Source organism: Aquarana catesbeiana, linkage group LG12, assembly GCF_042186555.1.
Source record: "Aquarana catesbeiana isolate 2022-GZ linkage group LG12, ASM4218655v1, whole genome shotgun sequence".
In the NCBI taxonomy this organism is placed as follows: Eukaryota; Metazoa; Chordata; class Amphibia; order Anura; family Ranidae; genus Aquarana; species Aquarana catesbeiana.
Window position 1 is genome coordinate 21,768,716 of NC_133335.1, and position 26,417 is coordinate 21,795,132.

Sequence of the window (26,417 nt, forward strand, 5' to 3'; positions counted from 1 at the left end):
GCGCGACCACGCAATTGTCAGTTAAAGCAACGCAGTGCCGTATCGCAAAAAAAGCTCTGGTAATTAAGGGGGTAAAACCTCCCGGGGCTGAAGTGGTTGTGCTGTAGAATGTGCTGTAGAAAATGCAAAGGTATCATATAAATATTCAGTTTATATTGTAAAATTCAGTTTGTTAATAAATATAATTCATATTATAAAGTGCGATGAAGTCACAGACCGTCCGCCATGTGGGTGTTTACCTAAAATAAATCCTTAAGTGTAATAGTGTAATCCAAATATTAGATCATGCAGCTTCCAGTCCTTGCTTCATTCCTAATTCCTAAACTTCCTTGTGGCTAAACAAACTCACCAGACGGAAATTACCTCTTTTCATAAAGCAGGTCTATTGCGTCTGTATGCCTTCTCTATGCTTGAATCCTTCTTGCTCAATGCTGATCTCAGATAGAGGAGGAAAGCCCCCAAACCTATGTAAATGTATTAAGACATCAGCAAAATTACAGAAAATAAAACATGCATTTCCAAGCACTGAGGAAATGTTCTCAGACATGGAGGAAGCGCTGCATCACCATTTACCCTGCGGCAGCACCCACCCCGGCACACAATAACGTCACAGTGCAGCCCCCGCCTCACAAACCTCTCCAGCCTGCCAATGGCACTGCGCCTCTTTCATGAAAGGGAGTACAGTTTCCAAAAAATAAAAATTGAAAGTTTGTTTAACCACTTCAATACAGGGAACTTTCCCCCCTTCCTGCCCAATTCTCAGCTTTCAGCGCTGTCACTTTTTAAATGAGAATTGCGCGGTCATGCTACACTGTACACAAACATCATTTTACTACAAATGCTTTTTTTGGTGGTAATTCTTTTTTTTGGTGGCATTTGATCACATTTGTGGTTTTTTTTTTCTTTTTTTTGCTAAACAAATAAAAAAAGACCAGCAATTTTGAAAAAAAAAAATTTTTTCTTTGTTTCTGTTATAAAATTTTGTAAATAAGTACGTTTTCTCCTTCACTGACAGGCGCTGATGAGGCTGCACTGACGGGCACTTATGGCGGCACTGATGAGGTTGCACTGATGATGGGCACTGATAAGCAGCACTGATAGGCGGCACTGATATGTAGCACTGATGGACACTGAAAGGCTGCACTGATGGGCGCTTATGGGTGGCACTGATAGGCAGCAATGATGGGCACTGATAGGTGGCACTGATGGACACTGATAGATGGCACTGATAGGCATCACCGATGGCACTGGCAAGCATTGCTGATGGGCACTAATTGGCATCTGCCAGGGCACGGACTGTCATCCCTGTTGGTCCAGGGTGGCATACCTGGTGGCCATCCATTGTGGGCATCCCTGGTTGTCCAGTGTGGGCAGCGCAGTCCCCCCCCTGTCAGGAGAGCCTGTCGGCTCTCCTCTACTTGCGTCTGTTAGAAGCGAGTGAGGAAAAGCCAATACACAGGTTTGTCCTCTTTACACTGTGATCAGCCGTGATTGGACATGGCTGATCACGTGGTAAAGAGCCTCCGTCAAAAAGGCTTTTTACAGAGATCGGTGTTGCGGTGTGTCAGACTGACACGCCGCGCCACCGATCGCTGCGCTGCGTACCCCCACGGCCATGCGCCGGCTGTTATCCTGAAAGACGTCATATGACCGGTCAGGATAATGGAACCACCGCCTGGCAGTCATTCTGCTATAGGCCGGGCGGGAAGTGGTTAAAAAGGCTGTGTAAAATAATCAAAAAATACATGTTTTGTTAATTTATCAGCTTATAATAAAAAAGCAGTATTTTTATAAAAACCATTGGTACCAGGTTGGCACAGCATACCGCTAACAATAATCAACACTTCATTAATAGAAGCTGCTGTTCCTACGGTGGTCTATGGTCCCCAGCTCGATTGGCCACTTTATTAGGTATACCTGTTCAATTACTTGGTAACACAAATTGCTAATCATGTAATTAAAGAGGACTAGAGATCCATAAGGGATTCATCAATAAAGATTAATGGGGGTAGTAAGAAAAAATGGAAATTGCTTTATTGAAATACAGTGGATATAAAAAGTCTACACACTCCTGTTAAAATGTCATGTTTCTGTAATGTAAAAAAAATTAGACAAAGATAAATCATTTCAGAACTTTTTCCACCTTTAAACGTGACCTATAAACTGTACAACTCAATTGAAAAATAAACTGAAATCTTTTAGGGGAGGGAAGTAAAAATAAAAAAAACAAAAATAATGCGGTTGCATAAGTGTGCACACCCTCTTATAACTGGGGATGTATCTATGTTCAGAATTAAGCAATCACATTCAAACTCATGTTAAATAGGAGTCAGTACACACCTACCATCATTTAAAGTGCCTCTGATTAACCCCAAATAAAGTTCAGCTGTTCTAGTAGGTCTTTCCTGACATTTTCTTAGTCGCATCCTTGAGCAAAAGCCATGGTCCGCAGAGAGCTTCCAAAGCTTCAGAAGGATCTCATTGTTAAAAGGTATCAGTCAAGAGAAAGTTACAAAAGAATGTCCAAGGCATTAGATATACCATGAAACACAGTGAAGACAATCACTCTCAAGTGAAGAAAATATGGCACAACAGTGACATCACCAACAGCTGGATGTCCCTCCAAAATTGATGAAAAGACCAGAAGAAAACTGGTCAGGGAGAATGCCAAGAGGCCTACAGCAACATTAAAAAAGCTGCAGGAATATCTGGCAGTTACTGGCTGTGTGGTACATGTGACCACAATCTCCCCTATTCTTCATATGTCTGGGCTATCCTTTCCTCACCAAGAAAAACATCCAAGCCCGGCTAAATTTAGCAAAAACACATCTGAGTTCTCCCAAAAAGCATGTGGGAAAAATGATGAAACCAAGGTTGAACTTTTTGGCGATAATTCCAAAAGATATTTTTGGCGCAAAAACAACACTGGACATCACCAAAAGAACACCGTACCCACCGTGAAGCATAGTGGTGGCAGCATCGTGCTTTGGGGCTTTTTTTCTTCAGCTGGAACAGGGGCCTTAGTCAAGGTAGAGGGAATTCTGAACAGTTCCAAATAACAGTCAATACTGGCACAAAACCTTCAGGCTTCTGCTAGAAAGCTGAACATGTAGAGGAACTTTCAGCATGACAACAACCCAAAGCATACATCCAAATCAACAAAGTAATGGCTTCTCCAGAAGTAGATTCAAGTTTTGGAATGGCCTAGCCAGAGCCCAGACCTGAATCCCATTGAAAATCTGTGAGGGGATCTGAAGAGGCCCTCGCGATCTGACAGATTTGGGGTGTTTTTGCAAGGAAGAGTGGGCAAATATTGCCAAGTCAAGATGTCCCATGCTGATAGACTCATACCCAAAACCACTGAGTGCTGTAATAAAATCAAAAGGTGCTTCAAAAAAGTATTAGTGTAAGGGGTGTGCACACTTCTGCAACCATATTATTTTATTTTTTTTATTTTTACTTCCCTCCACCTAAAAGATTTTAGTTTGTTGTTCAGCTGAGTTGTACAGTTTATAGGTCACATTAAAGGTGGAAAAAGTTCTGAAATGATTTATCTTTGTCTCATTTTTTTTACATCAAAGAAACCTTTACCAGGGTTGTGTAGGCTTTTGATATTCACTGTATAAACATAGCTAAAACCACAAAACCATCACCATTTCATAATGAAATATGACAACATTGTCAACACAGACTGACAGTTGCAACAAGCATGCTCATCCCCACACACACACTCAAATCTAAATCTCCATTGGGGGAATATGGCTGGTCTGTAGGAATATGACAAGCGGTCCCTGGTCCACAATCGCGATATAACCGAAAATGTCAGCGTAATGTAAACAGACCCAGGGATCCAAAGTCAGACACAGGAGCCGATAGATGAGGTGGTTGAAATAAAGGGGACCCTGCTCTGTTTCAAGGCTGATGAATGATGCTGGGTTGGATCCTCGGCCGGATATCAGTAAAGTTCCACACTAGAAGCAATAGGCTCTGTGTGCTGTAAGCAACGGCCGACTTGGCACAGAGCAAAGCCGACAGGCAGTGGACTCCCCGCGGGTACAGATGGTGTGCAGTGAGGAGGTTAAAGTGGTGTCGGATGGAAACAGGTACAGGTAAATATCGGATATTACCAATTTCAATTGGTCTCACCAGTCCTTGACAACACCAAGGGATCCACCGGTCAACTCCGGGATTAGCCTCCACAGCACATCGATTACTGCCTCCACACTCCTCCTGTCATTCCGGGTAGGATCCTAGCTTATTACCTGGTGGCGGCAAGGCAGGTCCGTCTGAGTCAAAACATCACAGTCACTGTTGTGATGGCGTCACCTTGACGCATTTCACTCGTCAGGTGAGTTTCTTCAGAACGAGGGTGTTGACAACGTTGTCATATTTTATTATGAAATGGTGAAGGTTTTTGTGGTTTTACCTATGTTTATATTTCAGTAAAGCGATTTCCATTTTTTCTTACTACCTGCATTACTCCTCATTGATGAATCCCTTGAGGATCTCTAGTCCTCTTTAATTATATGTTGTTCGAGTATAGAGGAGTTATCTGTCTCTTATCGAGCAGGGACGGGCGCCATGCCATTAGGTCTAGGTTTGACTGGAAGTAATTATTTCTCCTATTCCTTTTTTTTTTTTTTTTTTTTTATAAATATACAAACAACCCCTCTTTTGATGGGGTAAAACAATCCCCCAAATGTACACATTGTACACAAGCATATAAATCTCAGAGTGAACCCCACTCCAACCCACCTATCTCCCCCCCCCCCCCCGCAGACTGGTCTCGTTCCATGACACCAATGAAAAAAGGAACGATTTCTTCGTATATTAGTGCAAAATGGCTTCCGCAAAGCTCTCTGATCTTTTAAAGGCTTCCCATCTACCCCCTCTATCTTCTTGATCCCCCTCTTTGGAACCACAAGCCTCAAGATTTTCCATGTATATTTCATTGATTCTTGAAATCCAATCTCTGATCCCAGGCCCTTCCACTTCCTGCCATTTTTTTGGAATTACGCTCTTTGCGGAGTTTAGAAGCACTGGGATCAGCGAGGTTTTATCCCGTCTAAGGCATCCCTCCGCCCCATGGAACAAACAGACCCATGGGTCCAACTGGATGGCCCTACCCGTTATCACTTCAGTCAACTTGATCACCTCCTGCCAGAAGATTTTGATTTTTGGGCAGTCCCACCACAAATGCGCCATTGTTCCCGGGGCCTCGCAACCTCTCCAGGATTTCGGCGATCTATCTCCTATTCCTAATTACGGGGGTGTAGTTCATTAAAGCGGAGTTCCACCCAAAAGTGGAACTTAGGCTCATTTGTCTCCTACCCCCGTCCAGTGCCACATTTTGCACCTTTTGGAGGGGGACAGGATTTGACAGGTATCCTGTTCCCACTTCTGGTAGTCCGCGATACGTCCCATGACATCACCGCGGGGCTCCCTCCTCCACCCCCTGTCGCCAGACCAGCAGGAGAGAGGAGCGGGGCCTCGCACATTCGCAGTAGGGACCCCAGAGTGAAGCCGTAAGGCTACCCTGCCGGGTTCCCCCACCCGCAATGGCGGCGGCAGCACCCAACAGCTGATGGTAACATCATCTGCGGTGCCGACATCGCTGGACTCCAGGACAGGTAAGTGTTCTATTATTAAAAGCCAGCAGCTGCAGTATGTGTAGCTGCTGGCTTTTATTTTTTTATTTTTTGGGGGCGGACCTCCCCTTTAAAGCGGAGTCCCGCCAAAAAATGGAACTTCCGCTTTTCCGGTTCCTCCCCCCCTCCGGTGTCACACTTGGCACCTTTCAGGGGGAAGAGGGGAGCAGATACCTGTCTAATACAGGTATTTGCTCCCACTTCTGGCGATAGATCGCTGCAGATTCTGCGGTGATCTGCTTCATGTCCCCTCCTCCGCCCCCCCCCCCCCGGTGTCTTCTGGGAGACACACAGGTACCAGAAGACAGCAGCAAGGCAATGCTTCACTTCCTAATTCCCTTACTGAAGATGCCGGCGCGTCCACCTGAGAGCGAAGGGACAGATCGGCTTCGGGTGAGGACATCGCGGGCGTCCTAGACAGGTAAGTGTCCATATTTTAAAAGTCAGCAGCTGTGGTATTTGTAGCTGCTGACTTTTATTTTTTTTTTTTTCGGTGGAACTCCGCTTTAAGCTTTTTTATTTTGTGTTAATATACAAATTGCTAATCAGCCAATCACAAGGCAGCAACTCAATGCATTTAGGCATCTAGACATGGTGAAGAAGACTTTCTGAAGTTTATACAGAGCATCAGAATGGGGAAGAAAGGGGATTTAAGTGACTTTGAACGTGGTATGGTTGTTGATGCCAGGCGGGCTGGTATGAGTATTTCAAAAACTGCTGATCTACTGGGATCTTCACACACAACCATCTCTAGGATTTACAGAGAATGGTTCAAAAAAGAGAAAATATCCAGTAAGAGGGAGCTGAGGGGGGGGGTGCCTTGTTGATGTCAGAGGAGAATGGGCAGACTGGTTGGAGATGATAGAAAGGCAACAAGGTATGCAGAATACCATCTCTGAACACACAACACATCGAACCTTGCTTTGTTCACTGGTCCAAACCATTTGGTGGAGGGGGGATTATGATATGGTATAGTTTTGTCAGGGGTTGGGCTTGGCCCCTTACTTCCAGTTAAGGGAACTCTTAAGACGTCAGCACACCAAGACATTTTGGACAATTTCATGCTCCCAACTTTGTGGGAACAGTTTGGGGATGGCCCCTTCCTGTTCCAACATGACTGAGCACCAGCACACAAAGCAAGGTCCATAAAGACATGGATGAGTGAGTTTGGGGTGGAAGAACTTGACTGGCCTTCACAGAATCCTGACCTTAACCCGATAGAACACCTATGGGATGAAATGGAGCGGAAACTGCGAGCCAGGCCTTCTCGTTCAACATAAGTGCCTGACCTCACAAATGCACTTCTGGAAGAATGGTCAAACATTCCCATAGACACACTCCTAAATCTTGTGGACAACCTTCCCGGAAGAGTTGACGCTGTTATAGCTTGGGGGTGGGCCAACTTAAAGGGGTTGTAAACCCTCATGTTTTTTCACCTTAATGCATGATATCCATTAAGGTAAAAAAACACCTGGCAGTGTTCGCCCCCCCCCCCCCCGTTTTACTTACCTGAGCCCTAGAACTTCACCCGGCAGGGAAGCGCTCTTTTTTTTCTGCCCGGGGTTCTCGGCTCTTGATTGGATAGATTGATAGCAGCGTAGCCATTGGCTCCCACTCTTGTCAATCAAATCCAAATACCTGGGGGACGGGGCCGAGTCATACATTCTGCGGCTATGGACGCCGAATGATGGACTCGGGAGCGCGCCCGCGAGGTAATCCCCCGGGAGAGCGCTTCTCCTAGGGGGTTATCTGATGCGGGGAAGAGCCCAGAAGTCGGTGTTCAGGGCCACAGTGTGCAAAACGAGCTGCACAGTGGAGGTAAGTATGACATGTTTGCTTTTTGTTTTTTTTCTTTTTTAAATAAACAAAGCTTTACAATCACTTTAATATTGAACCCTACAGACTAAGACTGGGATGCCATTAAAGTTCATGTGCGTAAAAAGGTAGGAGTCCCGATGCTTTTGGCAATATAGTGTAAAACCCTTCAGGGTCAAGAGCTGTATATGGTCTGTGTATCCTGAAACATTCTGTCGAATTTTAAAAATGGATAAAATAAATACAAGCATCCTGTACTTGTACAATAAATGATGCTGATAAATGGGAATCCTGTTTTTCTCTGCTTTTCCCTGTGTTGCAACCAGTTTACAGTGAGATGCCTTACTACAGAAATGTGCCGTTTCGAAGAATAGTAGACCCACATTTCTTGTAAGGCCGGTAAAGGCTCACTGGGCTTTTCCTGTAAAGGCACCCGTCTCTGGAGTGAGCAACACATTTTTTTTATGGTAAAAGGTGAAGGAAGGCAATTCTCTAAAGAAAGCAGAAGTAAACTTTTCAGAGAGCGTCCAGTCATGCAGAATGACATAACTGTTCAGAACAAAGAGCAATGGTCTCACATGGACAAGGAAAATGCTGTATTTGATCAGCTTAATGCAAATGACCTTGCATAGACAAAGTACTGTAAATCCTAACTGAATGATATTCCGTGTCTAAAGAATTCTATATCATAAATCATTAACTTAATCATTAACGAGCCCACATAGGTTGGACTTGATGGACTTGTGCCTTTTTTTCAACCTCACCTACTATGTAAATTGTTTGTTTTTTTTCATCTTTTTCTACATCTCTTTGCAGCCACTTCCTGTCTATACATTCCAGCGATGGCAGCATGCCATTTCTCAGAGTGGGTTTTTTCCTGACGGTAACAGCAGTGGAGCATTCAAGGACAGTGTGTTCTGGCACAGCTGCTTGTGGTCTCCATTAGGAGAGTGAGTGATAGGGTGACATCACAGGAGAACAGTTGAGAGACGGGGGCAAAACGTTGCCACCCTATAACAGGATGTGGTGTAGTGGAACCGACTTGGCAGATTGAAAATGGCTTTTAAAATTAAATGTAATATGTTAAAGCTAATACAAGATTTTAGTGATTTGATCTTACATATACTAACGTAATGACTAAATCGCATGCACCATTTTCTTAAAAGAGAATGATTTTTTTTTTTTTTTATTCTAGAATCATACTTAACCTAGGTGGATGCAGCATCGGTCCCCTGCCGGCTCTAAGGACGAGAACCGAGTGATCAAACACCGCCGATCGCTCAGTTCTCAGAGCTCCGCGAGCAGAGAGCTTGGTGGCTGTCGGTCACCGCTGTCTGCTCTGCCCCTCCAGCGCTCACTGAAGCACTGGGCTGTGGAAGGGGTGGGAGAGACCGGATCGGGCTCTCAGCAGCCGAGAGGCTGAGCCGGGTGCTGGTTCAGGTATGTGAGCGGATCCCGACCATATGGTTGCAATGTTTCCCGAACCTGGACCGGCTCTGATGTCAGCCGACAGCGGACTTCAGCCTGCTGTCTGCTGAAAATGGGTCACAGGAGTGCAGAGCGAACTGCACTCCTGTGATCCACAGGAGAAGCACAGCCAAATGAGCTTTGGCTTCACTTCTCCTTTAAGGATGGAGCTAGCCGGGGATGATAGTATTTGCAGTCCCTCACTTTCCTGTACTCTGCATGCCATAATAGTTGTAAAATTATTGTAAAGTCTCTTTTTAAAAACATGTTATACTTACCTGCTCTGTATAATGGTTTTGCAAGGAGCAGCAAGGATCCTCCTTTTGTGGAGTCCCCTGCTGGTGCTCCTCCCCCCCGCTAAGTGCCCCAAAGCAAGCTGTTTGTTAAGGGGGCACTCATGCGGGCTCAATCCCCAGCTGCACTGTGTGTGTCTATTGAAGCATACAGTGCAGGTCGGCCCCGCCTGAATGGATTTAATTGACAGCAGCAGGAGCCAATGGCTCCCACTGCTCTCACTGCACCTCTTGGGTGCAGTGCTTGATCGAGATCGGGCTTAGGCAATTATTTGGAATGGGGCTAGGAGGGAGCTGCAACTAAAAGGTTTTTTACCTTAATGCAGAGAATGCATTAAGGTAAAAAAAAAAAACTTTAGCTTTTACAACCACTTTAATAGTGACACAGATGCACACTGGGCATTGTAACAGAACATCCCTCTTCCCAGCCCACTGTGGCCAGGCCTCACAAGGTGAACAAAAACTTTCTTCCCGAAAAAAGTGCACTCTCTAACTGAAAACTCTATATATGCAAATGAAGAAAGGCCTGCTGAAACCATGTAACAGCTAACTTGTAAAATTAGCAAAAAAAATCACAAAAATTGTTTTACCTGAAAAATAACCATTGAACACTTGCTGAAAATACACCATAGATTCCATTTACACAGTGCTTAAAGATACTCCTCAGCTTCCCGTTGCTCTCTACAGCATGTCCCAGCATTAGTTTTCTTCTCCTTTTCCATGTTCCAGTTGTAACAAACATGCCAAAGGTCAGTAACAAGTGGTTACAGGTTGGGATCAAGCAGAAACCTAGTCAAGGAACAAGGCAAAGGTTGGTAACAAGTGGTTGCAGGTTGAGATCAAGCGGAAGCCTAGTCGAGGAACAGGCCAAAAATTGGTAACGAGCAGGAGCAAAGATAGGGACAGCACCAACAGCGAGAGCTTGGCTGAAGAGAGCACAATAATCTGGCAAGCAGGAAGTGCAAAGGCTTAAATGGATAGTTCATGGGAACAGCAAAGAGTTCAAGGTTCACCAGAAACAAGGTCCAAGGCAGGATTGTCCAAGGAGCTGTCCAGCATCTCAGCTGGCTCAGTAAGAAGAGGTTCTGGCAGACACGGCAAAGGTTGCAGGTTCAGATCCTGGTTTCAAACTGGGGGCTTTCTCTCAAAAGCGAAAATGCTGCTCATCTTCCCCCCTGCTCCTAACACCTTTTGTGACTGGTACCCACTCCCACTTCCTCGATTTTTACCCCCACTCTATGACTCTGTCTCCAGGGACAGGTGATGCTACAGGACCAGTCTGCACAGTGGGGGAGCGGCTGTGATTCCTCAGGAAGTCACAGCCAGCTCCCAAAACCAAGATGGAGACATTGGGCACCCGCAGCCCTGAGAAAAATCGGCTGTGGGAAAACAGCACTGGTATAGACTGGTGACTTCCTGGATTTTTAATAGTCATTAGCTATAGTATATGTAGCTGCTGACTTTTAATTTATATAGAAATTAGGTTAGTTTCTCTTTAATGTATGTATGTGGCGTGGGGCAGGTATAGGCGGAGTTCTGTAGTCCAGCAGGGGAAACTTAGGCAAGGCTGACAACGCTGCCTGAGAACTCATAGCAACAGAGGCAGCGTTGTCAGCCAACAATAAGAAATTTTGAGCTTACTGGATTTTTTTGTTGATATGCATTTTAGCTACACTAGCAGCTAATGCAGTATAACGTTCTTTTTTGTTTTCTTTCCTTTTTGCAGAAGGTCCGCAGTGTCCGCAGTGTACCTTGAGAGGCTCTGTTCCTTATAAATGCACGTCATGTCCCTTCTACTGTTGTAAGATATGCTGGGTAAAACACCTTAAGGTTAGTCTTTATATAGGAACGTTGAGTTTTTATAATAATAATAACTAGAACAGACCGTTCTAGTGATGGCCATGATTGTCATGATGTCTGCTTGTCGGACTGTCTTTTTCCTTATTTCTTGAACCGTTTTCAAGCCACTTTTTCTTGTGGTGAAAAACTCGAAGTTACAGTTTTAAATCTGTAGGTGTTGTGCCCTGCCACAATGTAAAAAAAGGTAAATGGCATGCAGGATTCTCAAAGATGCAGATTGAGGGGCTCCAGAATAGCTATTATGAGTGGAGAAAATTGGTTTTTCAGATTTCTCCAGGTTTTGTAATTCCAGGATTGGTTTCTTGAGTCCAGAGACTTCAAAGAGTCTTGGGAGGGACAAAGCCTCTAACCCTGTGTCCAAGCTTTACTGGAGACCCAGCAGGTTTGTGTGCAGGTGCACACAATCACAGAATAACCAAAGGGGCTGCCTGCAGTTCAGGGCTCCACCTGGGAAGCATAAGGTCTCATGCCCAAAGGCCAGAGCAGTAGGGAGCTGCAAGAAAGAGAGCTGAGAAAGAGGTGCAGAGTTGCACATGAGCACAGTGGTGCTGATAGTTGGTCTGAGGGACCAGACCAAAGGCCTAGGCTTGAGGCCTGAGCAGCAGTGCTGCGAGATGAAGTCATGAGTTTTGGTGTTATTTTTCTTCGTGTTTGAATTGATGGCGGAAATCCCCACACAGGAAATATAAGTGGGTCAACAAGCCCTAATGCCATCTACAAACGGGCAGACTTTTCGACCAGACTGGTCCGACGGAACAAAACCGTGTGTGGGCTTCATCGGACCTGCAGCGGACCTTTTTGGTCGAAAATCAGACGGACTTTAGATTTGGAACATGTTTCAAATCTTTACGCCAGAGCTCCGCCGGACCAAGTTCCTATAGAGAAATCCGCTCGTCTGTATGCTAGTCCGACGAATGAAAACCAACGCTAGGGGAGCTATTAGCTACTGGCTATGAACTTCCTTATTTTAGTCCGGTCGTACGTCATCACGTACGAATCCGTCGAACTTTGGTGTGATCGTGTGCAGCCGAGTCCATTCATTCGGAAAGTCTGTCGGAAAGACCGCCAGACCTTTGATGCCGAAAAGTCCGCCCGTGTGTACACGGCATAAGACAGTATACTGGGAAGCACTACACTTGAGTGAAACCCCCTGGAATATCACAGTGTTCTTAATTGCTTTTTTTAAAGCCCAACTCCAGCCAAAGCGTTTTAATTCTTTCAGTTAGATTTTATTAAGAATAAAAATGGTTATTTACATATCACGAAGATACTGTTCAATAACATTAACAAAGAGAACAAACAGAGAGTACCGTTAGCTGTCAAAGAAAAGACAACTTAAAAAAAGTAATTTGAAGGAAGATTTCGCTGGAAAAACAACAAAGGTATTGAACGTCAAATAGTGTTCATAAATGGAGATCTGGACAACATTGGGACGTTAGGTATTCAAATAGAAGAGCGGTACTAGAATGTGCAACATGTACTCATCTTTTTAAAAAGAAAAAACCTTATTTGGCAATCCAATAAACCATGAACTGGTGCAGTCATCCGTAAGACCAAATATTAGTACTACGTGTATACATAGACCAAAAGGCAATCCCAAGATGGAGAGAGAAGAGAAATGAGAAAGTGGAAGAATAAGATAAGAGGGTGAGGCTCACTGTGGTTATGTACCGTATTAGGTTACAATTCCAGGAGTCATGAGCAATATCAGTTCTGTTTTAGAAAAGCCATATGTTTACAGATTCATTATGATCAGCTTCCTGGCTATATCTTTCCATTTATAGCAGCTCCTGTTAGGTCCATTGGTCTGGGTATGCATGGGTATGTATGCATGAAGCTTTCGGTACTGGTGTGTTATATGTGACAACGTTGTCAATATTGCATGTGTGTGTGTTTTTTATATTAGGGGTTATTTGGGGAAATACTCTACAATTGATGTTATTGTCCACTCTGCTGGACAATTTTTACTTACTACATTGAGACTACAATAAAAAGGTATACCGTTGTTGAACCTCCTTATTGCTTTCCAGGGGCATTTCTTTGCTCCATCCTCCCCCACTTTTTGTGTAGATGGGAAGGGAACCAGCCAAGGTTGTCATGTGCGCAAGAATTTATCATGGGTATCGTTTAGGCTTTTCACTTCATCGAAGCTGAGTATCCGCGCTTTTGCGATAATCTGTTTTGTAGCTGACGGTCGGCATGTGGATCAGTATAGTGCACTCTTGTTTCATAGTACCTTCTATTGGTTTATGGAAAAGTGACTCCCAGGGATCCTTTCGCAGACTTAGGTGTAGGACCGAGTTGACTATGTTATAAATCCAGATACACAGCCATTTGACTTTGGGGCATGTGCCCCATCTATGTTTTCTGTCACCTAGGTTGGAGAATCCCTGAAAGCACGCAGAGGGATAGGCAGGGAGGCATTTGGCAATTCTAGCTGGGGTGAAATACCATCGGGACAGAACTTTGAAGGAGTTTTTCCAGAGTTATTACATTGCATGAGGATCGGAAAAATGCCTCCCACATTTTGTTCCAAGTATCGGGTGTTTGCATGACACTAAAGTCTCTTTCTCAGTTGGAGCAATAGGATTGGTTGCGTGAATTAGAGTTGTTTAATATTGAGGAATATATTAGAGAGACGAGACCTTGGGTCTTGGGGATGTCCGACATCTGGTTTCAAATGCTGTTATGGTCGTCGACCAGTCGTAATTAGAGTTGTTTAATATTGAGAAATATTTAAGAGAGATGAGACCTTGGGTCGTAGGGCATGTCCGACATCTAGTTTGAAATGCTGTCATGGTCGTCGACCAGTCGTGATTTTTAGTAAGTGACGAATTTGGAGGCAGTGAAATTTCTCGGAATCTGGAGTGTTATATGTGTCCCTAAGTTGTTGTAAGATGAAAATACCCCTGGAGGACAATAAGGACCAGACTGTCGGTAGACCATTACTGTTCCACCAATCGTAGCTCTGGGGGCCAAGCCTGGAGGGAATAAAGGCATTTAAAATTTTCAAGAAGAGGGAGATGTGGTGACATCTAACAGGCCAAATACTTTATAGAGTCTCAGACCATTAGAGCGTGGGCCAGAACAGGGTTTAGGGCATAGTTGAGGCAGAAGCCAAGGTAAGCATGAGAGTGGGACAGGGTCTGTGTCCACTATATCAATAAGGGTCCAGAGAGATGCGACCTTACCCACAAACAGTTTGGCTAGAGGGGCTATCTGAGCTGCTTTACAGTAACAAGTGACATTCAGCACCCCCAGCCCTGCCTGGGTCTTTGACCTATAAAGTAGGTGTCTGCTCAGTCTCGGTCTGACCGAGCCCCAAATAAATTTAAAGAGGAGATGCTGCAGTGAGTGTAGAATATGCAGGGGGAAGGGAGTCCAAAACAAGCAAAACTCATAATGGGTACAACAGTTTTGGAAGAAGGGCAACCTTTATCGAATTTTTCCACCCCAACTGTGTCTTATTCCACATCTCAAGTATCCGCGTCAGTATTTGATAAGAGGGGGATAGTGTTATCATGGATCAAAAGGCAATTCCAAGGCTGAGAGAGAAGAGAAATGAGAAAGTGGAGGAGTAAGGGATGGAGGCAGACCATTAAAAGGAGATTGCTATTACACCATCCGGAAAGTGGTGTTTGCCAAGGAGAGGTTTTGCGTACAGGTTTTAGCCTGATTACCATGAAGACCCAAGAGGGAAGCCAAACTATTCAACAGAGAAATTAAATGGGGAAGTATAATATGTGGAGAAGTAATGTACAGCAAAAAATTGCTATCTTGCGGCCAATTAAATTCCATTGATGTCAGGTTTCAAACAAACATATGCAGCCAAAGGTTCCAGGGCAAAGATAGAATTCCATAGAGGGCATCCTTGGCGGGTGCCACGGGCTATAGGGATAGAAGGTGATTCATGTCCCGTATACTGCACAGTGGCTGAGGGATCTTTGTACAAGTGTCAATCCATTTGAGGAAGGAGTCGCCCATACCTCTGTGGGTCAAGGATGCCGCTTTTACATTTTTTTACGTTTTCCATAGAGTGGGTAAGAACCAGAACTTTTTAGCTATATTTATACTAATCATTTAATCATACTAATCATTTATACTAATCATATACGCATTAGAATATCTTCTTGTCCTCAAAGTCGTTTTTGCCAGCCAGATCCTAACATGGTTTTCTCAATTCATCCCACCCCCTCTGCCCCACAGCTATGATCTTACTGTAATTACTCACAGATATTCTTATCTTTATATTGTTTCAGGAAACTGGAAAATGTCCCAAATGCCAAAGCAAAATTCAGAAGAGAGAATTAAGGCAGAAGTATTTCTTACCTTTGGATCAAGGTCAGGAATGATACCACAGATGGTAGAAGACTGAATACTGACTGATACAATCTAATTGGTTTCTGTGACTAAACGCATCATGATCGCGGGAAAGCCTTGTTTTTAGAATTAAGGAGAAACCACCAGGAACTGGCTCTTTTTTTTTTTTTTTACGAATCTGAATCTCCACTCCCAATTGTGCAGTCTTATGGATATGTTTGCTGTTGTTCAGTTGAATTCTCTACCTATCAGAGCAGATGTATCGGGCTGTAAGGACCAACATGTCTGCTGCCTGAGCTCAGGACTGGTCACCAGCACTCCATCATGGGTGCTGGTTGGCAGTAGAACTATCACTTATCAAAGCCTTTAGCATTTTTCTTTGTAACATTAGCAGTCCTTTTCTTATGTGACAGCACTGGCAAGAGACAGGGTGGCCTTACAGACTGACACTTTTGCTCTGACAGGAAGTGAAAACAACTGAATAAGTGCACAAACAGCATTTACAGAAAGTAAATAACCAAGAATCAAGTAATCCCTAAAGCCTTGTATTCACATTCTTTAGCTTTTATAATCTATAAATATAAAGCAGAACTTTTTTTTGAAGCTTTCAGGAAGCTTTGGGCGACCTCTGACATGAAATATGAATGAAGCATATCCTTCTATAATTTGTACTTGTCTCGATCCAGAGCCCTAAGTCTCATTTCTGTCTGCTACCTCGTTCCTCTGTGTGAGTCACTTCTGACAAGTTTTTCTGACACCAAGTGATAAATGGGTGACAGGGGAGGGAGCTCCAGCACACCTCCTGTGATTGACAGCCTCAGCTCTGTTCCTGTGTGCCTTGGAAAGGAGTGGGTGTCCCTTTCCTCCAATCAGCTCAATTCGTTGAGTCTAACTTCAGTTCCCTGCCCCCTGCTTTCTGAAAGTTCAGACAGGCTGTATAACTTCTGCTCTTTGAATTGATGCAGATAAACAGGTACAACTTATGCAGGAGGATCTGTTTCATCCCTGTGTATCACCTGAGGCCAGTCACTTGACTGGGTACATGTAAGGGTTTACATTACAACAACTTTAACAACAACTAATTTAAATAGCTGGCTGTCACTTTAAACAAGCTGCTAGCAGGCTTCAGCAGGCTTTAATCAAGTTTTAGGTAGTGCTTAAACTTGCTGAGAGCTGCTAGAAGGTTGCATACCGTGATGGCCCGCATTTCCATTAATGCGGAGTTCCAGCCGGTGTAAAAAAATATTAAAAGTCAGCAGCTACAAATATTGTAGCTGCTGACTTTTAATATAGGGACACTTACCTGTCCAGGGAGCCCGCGATGTCGGCACCCCAAGCCGATCCGTCCATCGGCTTCAGGTGCAGGCGTCGGCATTGCAAGTAGGGGAAACCGGCAGTGAAGCCTTCAGGCTTCACAGCCGGGTCCCTACTGTGCATTTGCGAGTCGCGCGGCGCTTTCTGGATGGTCCCTGGTCTTCTGGGACACACACTGGTCCCTTGTCTTCTGGGACACATACAGCTTCCGGAAGGCAACAGGGGGAGGGAAAGGAGCCAGATAAAACTGCGGAAGTGACGTACGTTGCGACAGCGACATGGGACGAAAGTCCCGAAGAAAACATGCCAAAAAGGTACAAAAAAAAAAAGAAAATACAAAACTGGGGGCGGGTTTGTGTTCTTTTGTTTGAGACTGAGTTCTATTTTTGCCTGGAACTCTGCTTGGTCATTTTTACCTACAGGTAAGTCTATAATAAGGCTTACCTGTAGGTAAAATGAATATCTCCTAAACCTGCACGGTTTAGGAGATATTCTCCCTGCATGCAGCCGCTGACATCAGTGGCGCATGCGCTCTGGAGGTCCGGCAGATTGTACCAGAAATTCAGAGCTCCTTGCCGGAACGGAGGACTCCCGTGCGCTGTGGGGGCCTCGTTCTAAGGTATTTCATAATGTGCTACTATGCGATACATACTAGAACTTTATGCTATTGTCTTGCAGGGTTTTTCTTTTTCAGTGGTTTAAACTTACTGAGAGCTGCTAATAGCTTGCATACCATGATCGCCCGCATTTCCATTATGATTTGCGTTTAACATTCAAAAACCTGAAACCTGAAACTGAAAGAACTCTAAAGTCTTCAAGAAAGCTGCTTAAAGCTTGCGGAACTGCTCTTATACATGATGATATATACTATCCTATAGTCGAGGTTTAAGAAGTAGAGCTGCACTGTTGTAACCTTACAAGAGTGTGGAGATTCAGATGACTACAAATGTCCAAATAAGGACCGGTTCTCTTTAGTTGTTTGAAATGCTGCTAATGGACTATAATGAGCTTCCTACTGTGTTTCCCCGAAAATAAGACCTACCCCGAAAATAAGACCTAGCGTTATTTTCCAGGACGGCTGCAATATAAGCCCTACCCCTAAAATAAGCCCTAGTTTAAAATGCTTGTACAGTCCTATAATCCAATTTATTACAGTAGTATATAATGTACAATGTGTGTGTTTCTCTAATATAATTGCGGGGAAGAGAGCTCCGGCAGGTCACAGAAGTGCAGAGCGGCGCTATAGCGAAGGTATTTGGCACAATTATATTACAGAAACACTCACATTGTACATTATATAATACTGTAATAGAGTGTATTATAGGATTTTACAGGCATTTTAACTTGGTTCACACTGGGGATTCCTGACAGGCAGGGAGAGAGAGGGGGAGAGAAGACAGCACATTACATGGTAAGACCTACCCCGAAAATAAGCCCTACTGTGTCTTTTGTTTCCAAAATATAAGACCCGGGCTTATTTTCGGGAAACACCTTATGTATTTTTTTTTTTTTTTTAACATTTCTACAAACAGCGCTATTTATTGGAGTGTCCTCAGTTCCACTTCTATGGAGTGCACTGTACAGTGTTCACTGAGATTCAGTGTGATGTTCCATGCTTTTTACACCAATGTCCTGCAATGAAATTAATGGTGCTTTTTATTTTATTTTTTTATCAGTGCCAGAGAATTATTGTCATTCTATAAGTGATGGACAGGTTTGTACAATGTATTTTTAAGCAATTGTTTATCTGCTTTAATGCGGTATGTACAAGTCTCCTTAAAGGTGCCTCAGTCTGGATACAAGAGTAGGGACTGTCACTGCAACCTCTGGCACAGTAATGCTCAGTCTTGATTTGTGAGCCCTCTATGGATTGAGCATGTAGCTCAGGAGACCCAACTTCACTGGCTACAAACCTGTTACTGGTCAGTGAGTCCCTTAGGCTGGGTTCACATATTTGCAAATTTTAACCACATCCCATTCCCATAAAATGTGAATCGGACCGGCTTTCAATGGAGCCGGTTCATACATGTGCAGGGCGGCTGCGGTGTGGTTTCAAAATGGTCCTGTGCGATTTTGGGTCCAGTTAACCACTTGACCACTGGGCACTTAAACCCCCTTCCTAACCAGACCAATTTTCAGCTTTTGGTGCTCTCACACTTTGAATTACTCAGTCATGCAACACTGTACCCATATGAAATTTTTGTCCTTTTTTTCACACAAACAGAGCTTTCTTTTGGTGGTATTTAATCACCGCTGGGTTTTTTATTTTTTGCACTATAAATCAAAAAAGACTGAAAATTCCGTGATGCGACAGGTCCGGTCGCGGACGTTCCCGGGTGCGCGTCCCTGGGGGCGCGCGGGAGCAACATTCTGGAATGACGTCCCACGGACGTCCACCCAGAATAAACCGACCACGCTGTAGCCGTCTTTCGGCTTTTTGAGTCGCACCTCAACCGCTCCAGACTGCCGCACTGAAACTGCGGCCGCATATGTGCGATCCCAGCCTAAGACCTGTTTCATACAGGCTTCAAGGATCACTAAAGATGATTTTTTTTTTTTTTTAATAACAAATATGTTATACTTACCTCCACTGTGCAGCACGTTTTGCACAGAGTGGCCCCGAACCTGGTCTTCTGGGGTCCCTCGGCGGCTGTCTCGGCTCCCCCCCGCAAGGCGGCGGCCATAGCCGCTCACTGTATCACTTGGCCTCGCCCCCGGTGCACCGTATCATTGGATGTGATTGACAGCAGCGCGAGCCAATGGCTGCGCTGCTTTCAATCCATCCACTGTAAACAATCAGCAGCCAGGCTGAGCGGCGAAGAGGATGTCGGGGGCGAGCTCGGGACTTTCAAGGGGTCAGGTAAGTAAAACGGGGGGGCCGGTATTGTTGGATGTTTTTTCACCTTAATGCATAGAATGCATAGAATGCATTAAGATGAAAAAACTTTTACCTTTACAGCCCCTTTCAGCTTGTATAAGAGCAGTGTGAACAAAGCATTTACAGAGCTTTCAGCAAGCTTTGTTAAAGCTTTTAGGCTTCGTTTAGTCTTGTGGTTGGGGGGGTGGCAAAAATGCAAGGTTGAGACACGTTTTTTCTGCCCACCAAACCCCCCGCCCCCCCAAGATGCAATAGGCAGCAGTGGCAGATGTTCACATGGTGCAGCCACGATGCTTTGCTTTGTAGCCGCAGCTAAGTTGACCCGACTTGTAGTGATTGGCGGACGGCAAGCCCGCTGAACACTACACATTCAAGTCAATGGGGAAGAGCGGCATGCCCCCCCCCTTCGATGCAACTGTCTGCAAAAATGGGGTTAAATCAGGTGGCGAGGAAGAGTCACATTGCTTCCTCCCTGTCTCTCAGTAGCCTCTGGAGCATGATCTGGAAGCGGATTAGGCTATACACATCTAAAGCACAATTAACTCCAGTTTTTAAATGCTAAAAACAGATCTTAATGGGAGTGCTGATTGCCACTTTAGGCCAGCTGCTAGCAGGCTTCGTCAGGCTTTCGACACCTTTTATGACAGGCTGAAGCCTGCTAGCAGCTTGTTTTAAAGTGGCAATCAGCACTCCTGTTAGGATCTGTGTTTAAAGTTTACAAACTGGAGCTGAATGGCCCTTTAAAAAGTTTTAACAAAGCTTGCTAAAAGGTCTGCTTTCTTGCTGTTCACCCTGCTTTTATACAATCTGAAGCCTGTGCGAAACAGGCCTAAGTTGTGTAAATAAGGAGAAGGATGGTCTTCTCGCCAGGCCTGGTGCCTGCACTGTGAATAACCAAGTTGGTAGCTGCAGCTCCCATACTTTTGTCCAGACAGTGTCCTTCTTTATGTAGACCTGTCATATAGAGAAAGTTATGTAGGTAAGATGAAAGCAAATGCCCCAAGGCGCCTGCATGCTGCATCTTACTGAAAATTTTCCCTTTCTGATTTGTTTTCACTTTGTTATGGGGCCCTAACTTGTACGGGTTGATTTGAAGTCTTGTCCTGAGGGCCGGGAGAACCTGATTTGCTCTATAAGCCTAAAGTCACTTGAGTCACGACATCTTGCCTACCCATATACACATATTCTTTCTGCACTCCTACTTAGTGGCCTTAAGTCAATTGACATTACATTGTGGTGTGTGGGAATGAGCAAGAGCCTTGACTTTGCTGCAGGGAATGGATATTTGCTTACTGGTTTCTGGGACACTCCAGGCAAGACGTAGCCGAAAAGGCATGCTTGAGTTTAATTTGCTGAGTTTCATGTTTTTTATTTTTGACAAGTTTACTTTTTGCTAAGTCCTTTGAGAACCTAAGATGCATTCCATTACGCTCATTTTCCTCTGCAGGCTGGAACAGGATTGTTTAGTTGTGGAGCAACAGAAATTATTCTGAATGGAGATAAATCATTTTGTTGATCCTCTGTTCTTCAGCAAACTACTAATAACTTATGCTAGTCATAGAAGTTGACCTGCCAAGAAACCAGGGTTAATGCAAGGGTGGGAACTTGCGCTAATCTGCAGAGGCAACACTCCAAAGCTCAAAAGCTTTTTTTGCCTCTTTGCTCTAGGAATGATTGGCCTCCAGGCACAGATTTTTTTATTTATTTTTTTGGCAGGTTGCTTTAGTTTCTTGTTTTAAGATGTTGAGCTGGGCAGGGCCACCTTCAGGTCCTGCTAGCGTGAAAACTGTCTCCTGATATCAACCAGCTGTAACTTGCATTAGGAAATTTGGAACAAGTGACCTTTGAAACTGTCTTCTGATATCAACCACAAAAAGTTAAGACCTGCATTAGGGAATGAGAAACAATGGACCTTTGAATCCGATTGTTTGATATGGGGCAACATACAGAGGCCAGGATGTGTCTGCAAAAGGCTATCTGTACGTTCTCGGAGGAACTAGTGATTGCTGCATTGGGTAGTTTTAGCAAACCACTTTTGTTTTCTCCTGTGATTTGATTGGATAGTCTGCTTTTCCCCTCCCTCCTATACAGCCATAAACCTACATGCTCAGCCAGTCTAAGTATGCATATGTATACCATCTTTTATTGTTGAAAGTCTTACTACCCTGTGGCTACAGTTTTTTTTTTTTTTTTTTTTTTTTTTTTTGGGAGTACACTATATCGGAATTTGTTAAAGCAGAACTCCAGAAATTCATCCACTTTCTAATGTTATGGATTTCTAGGGGTTTAAGTCCAACGTGGTGCATGCCACCTTGTGAACTTATTCCTTCAATTTACAATATTTATTTTTCCTGAGTGCTGGGAGCAAATCTTTCTCTATAATAACGACGCTGGACCTTCAGACCTCAGCTCCTGCAGCTGCAGAGATGTATGCAGCTGCTCTGCCTGCCTTTCCCATCCTCCTGCCCGATCACAGAGTGCTTTGTATTTTGTGGACCCATTCACAAAAAGCAAAGCCTTCTGTGAATGGGCACCAGAAGGGAGGGGGTGGGCAGAGCTGCTGCTGTATGAGAAAGCAGTGCCTCCCCTGTCAGAGTGGCAGAGCACTGGGCGTATAGCCATAGCTGTACTCTGGTGCTTAGTAATACTGCCAGATGTAAACTAAAGGGAAAAGTCCACAAGGTGCATGCCACCTCATGGACTTATCTCTTTCATTTACATTTTTTTTTCCTGAACACCAAGAGCATAGCTATCACTATCCAACAGATCCACTATATCTTCAGGTCTCAGCTCCTGCAGCTACAGAGTTGTATGCAGCTACTCTGCCCACCCCTCCCTCTTCCTGCCCAATCGCAAAGTGCTTCGTATTATGTGAGCCCATTCCCAAAATACAAAGCCTTCTGTGAATTGGTAGTGAAGGGCTGGGGCGGAGCTGCTGCTGTATGAGAAAGCAGCATCTCTCCTGTAAGAGCACCTGGAGTATTGCTATAGCTGTGCTCCTGGTGCTCAGTAAAACTGTCAGATGTAAATTAAAGAGATAAGTTCATTAGGTGCCAAGCACCTCGTTGGACTTGCTGCCAATAAATATCCCAGGAGAAGAGAGCCATGAAGGAAAAAAAAGTACCTCTTTAAATCCATGCAGTGTGACCAATTCAATTCTTTATTAGTTAGAAAATTAAACAAAAGTATCAAAAATACTACAGTAAAATAGTCTATAAATATATAGCTCCACCTTTCACCATTAAAATCGACAACGTTGTGAAAATTAACTAATCCCGGAAAGAATGACTCCTTCCATACACTTATAAATAACAATCTAACAGTCTTATCAAAGTGAAAGTACAGTAAATTGCAATTCATAAGGTTGAATATACCAAATAAGGCGTTTCTGCCAATCTCAACCTTCACTAAAACAATAGACTGTAAAAGCCCACAGGACCACCCTGATAAACACCAACCTCTGTCAAAGATATGCTACATCATTAAGGGAAAAGCGCCTCTGTTTTACTCATTGGCATGTCAAAGAAGAAGCTCTGAGTAAGGGATATGCTAGCTGGTATAAGTGACCATCAATCAAGTGACCTGTCTCCCAAGATGGGAAAGACCACATGAACCCATTCATCTCACTCGTCCGGCCATCATTGGCCCAAGGGTCGATCTACTAGCGGTGATCATACTGGATGGATTCTGTCTTGCGAAGATATCGAAGCCTGCTCCAGTTTCCCTGCTGACTGTTCCAGGATATCTTGAGCTGTCTCTATCCATGCCTGATTGATCTGGTGTCGCTGACAACCAGATCCATTCGTTCCGGTAAGAGTACCCATGCATTTCCTTTTTATGATACCTGCTGTCAACACTACTCTTGATGTCCCTGACTGCTCATATGGAGATGTCCTCAATCTAATGGACTCTTGGTCCTTATAACCATTTCCTTTGGGTATATTTGCTGCCAACTCTTTCGTTTTTCGTCTTTGACTGTTTACATGTAGATGTTTATCATCTGATGGACTCTTTGCCATTATCACTATCACGTTGTATTTGTGATTCACCTATCACTCCTTATTGATCCACTTGTGATTTATCACTCCCATAGGACTTGTTTGTTTGTCGTCCATATTTTATATATGTACATTCACATGTCTTCAATTAATTTTTTTTTGTTGTTGTTAACATAGCTGTTTCACACAGCCTTATTAGCGCTACATTTTTACCCACTTCGTATTTACAAATTTAAGTCACATTTTTATGTAGCTGCTTCAGCTTTTTCATCTTTTTCAAAATAGAGCAATTTTACTTTTCCATTACACATAGCAGATTAATTAGCTGAAACAAAAAGGACTGATTTCAGATAAATTTCTGGAAGCTGTTAAAGCAAGCAGCAAGCTTCAAACATGATGGAATTCCGCCTGGTGTATAGTAGCAGACAAAACAACTAAGCTGATATTTAGATTGATGGTAAAGCCACATGCATTGATTGCAAGTTCCCTCAGATGGGGGTAGAGATTAACACTGGACTTATCACTGAAATGTTGCTCTATTCATCAGCAATTAGCAATAGATAAGCCAGTTTCAGTAGCTGGATATATATATATTAAGTCCCGGTTCACACTGGTGCGATGCAGGAAATCCTGCGATTTAGTGCAGGTTCCCGCATCGCACACTGGTTCACTCTGACATCTGGCTGGGTTCACACTGGGGCGCTCACAGACATCGCATGGGATTCGCATTGCTGTGCAGATCACATGCAAGGTCTGTGCGATGCAAATTCAGCCATACAAACTGTATGGCTGAAATCACATCGCATTCGCACCAAACTGGTGCAGGACCCTTTTTTTTTTTTGGTCCGCACTGGAATCGGATCTCATGGGTGTTCACACCTATGCAGTCCGATTCCTGCACCATTTGACGGTTCGCGCTGTGATCTGCGAACCGATCTGGGGGTGTCATTCAATTTACATTGACACCAGTGGCGGGGCCCGTCCATTAGGGGCGCACGGGCGCCACCCCCTTCCTATCCATGCATCCGGCCCCTTTCAGCACGTCGGGCGCGTGGATTCAGCAGGCAGACTCCGCCCCGTGTGGAAGCGGCCTCATGGGTTTCTTCCCCGCGGATATTTATTGGTAGTACTTTGATCCACACTACAGATAGGTGAGTCAGTGGACTTGGAAAAAAATCTCCCCATTCTCACATTGCCTTCTGGGCTAATTTTTTTAAGGTACCTCGTTGGACTTAACCTATTGTTAAGGCGCACATTTTAGAAAGTCTAAATTCCTGGAATTCAGCTTTAATTACTTAGTGGTGAAGAGTCATCTCTTATTTCTTGTTCATTTTGTAAAAGAGCAGTATGTACAGCAACCTTTTGCAAAGCTTTCAATAAGTCTTTTAAAGAAAATTAAATTTTGTTTGTGAAACAGATCATATAGAATGTCTTGCTGTCACTTCAAGCCCTATTTGCAAGCAGGAGCCGTCCCTTTAAGGGGATTTCACACTGTAGACGGGCTCCCAATCTTGTGATCAGGAGCTCGACCTGCCAACTTCAGATTATAAAACCGTAGCCCAGAACTGTCAGTGACAGCGCGATAACAGTACTGTGGGCGTCCAGCGAGCGCTTTCCCACATCTTATATAAAGATTTGAGTTGAACCCTCCAAACTGGAGCTTGCACCGAAAAAATAAAGACTTGAAGGTGGCCTAGAAGCTTAATGGGCAACAAATGCAATGTGATACAGCGACTTTTTTTAACTATATATTTATATGTTGTTGATATTTGTGTATACTTTGATGAAATTGTAATAAATTATTTACTACAAAACTGTGCAATGTGTGCCGGCTGAACCACGAAGGGAGGACAGCTTCCTGATGACGTCATGCACGAATGACGGCTACAGCGCGGACGGCTATTTCTGGGAGGCCGTCATATGACAGCCTGCTGATCACAGATTGAGGTAAAGAGCCCATCAGCTCTTGATTGATTGGACTGTGTGATTGGACACAGCTGATCACGGATATAAATAGAAGCCTGTTATCGGCACTCCTTTCCTCATGCTGAGAGCATGAGGAGAGGAGAAGAAAGCCGATAACCGGCTTCTCTAAAAGGGACATCTACACTGATAATCAGGGCACTGATTGTCAGTGTCCTGATTATCAGTGCAGTCCAAACCGTGCCAATCTAGTGCTGCCAATCAGTGCCGCCTAACAGTGCCCATCAGTGCTGCCCCTCAGTGCCGCCTCCTCGGTGCCCATCAGTGCCACCTCTCAGTGCCCATCGGTGCAGCCTCATCAGCGCACATTGGTGAAGGAGAAAAATTACCTGTTTCCAAAATTTTATAACATACTATGAAAAGGTTTTGTTTTTGTTTTTCAAATTTTTCTGTATTTGTTTATTTAGCAAAAAAAAGAAAAAACACAGTGGTGATTAAATACCACCAAAAGAAAGCTCTATTTGTGTGAAAAAAATGATAAGTTTGCTTGGGTACAACATTGCATGACCGCGCAATTGTTATTTAATGTGCAATAATATGTCTTTGCCCTCAGCATACAGGTCTACCTTTAATATCCAGATTCTGGGTAGTTATTGAAAAAAAAAAGTCTGCATTTGGTTAAAAAAAAAAAAAAAAGTCTGCTTCCCCTTTCTTGTCCTTATTGCGCACAGCTACAGCAGAAAAAAAGTGGGTCACTTACCTGACTATGCTGTCACAAGAAAGGCTGAATACGCTATAAAAAGAAAAAATCCTTTGGTTTGCAAAAAGAGTAAATGTATAGTTACTTCAGCTGTGGTTTTAGCTATATAAGCTAGAGAGGAAATTCCCATTGAATATACAC

The 26,417-nt window shown here is 44.0% G+C and overlaps 1 protein-coding gene across 2 annotated transcripts in view; it reads left to right on the plus strand.

Moving 5' to 3' along the window:
• Positions 1–15,574, plus strand: part of RTEL1 (regulator of telomere elongation helicase 1) — a 283,430-nt gene extending 267,856 nt beyond the window's left edge. For both annotated transcript variants that reach the window (XM_073607371.1, XM_073607372.1), the window contains exons 34-35: positions 10,950–11,053; positions 15,343–15,574. In XM_073607371.1, the coding sequence (XP_073463472.1) occupies positions 10,950–11,053; positions 15,343–15,435 (197 nt within the window). In that variant the 3' untranslated portion in view covers positions 15,436–15,574. The remainder of the gene's footprint in view (positions 1–10,949; positions 11,054–15,342) is intronic.
• Positions 15,575–26,417: the final 10,843 nt, after the last annotated feature.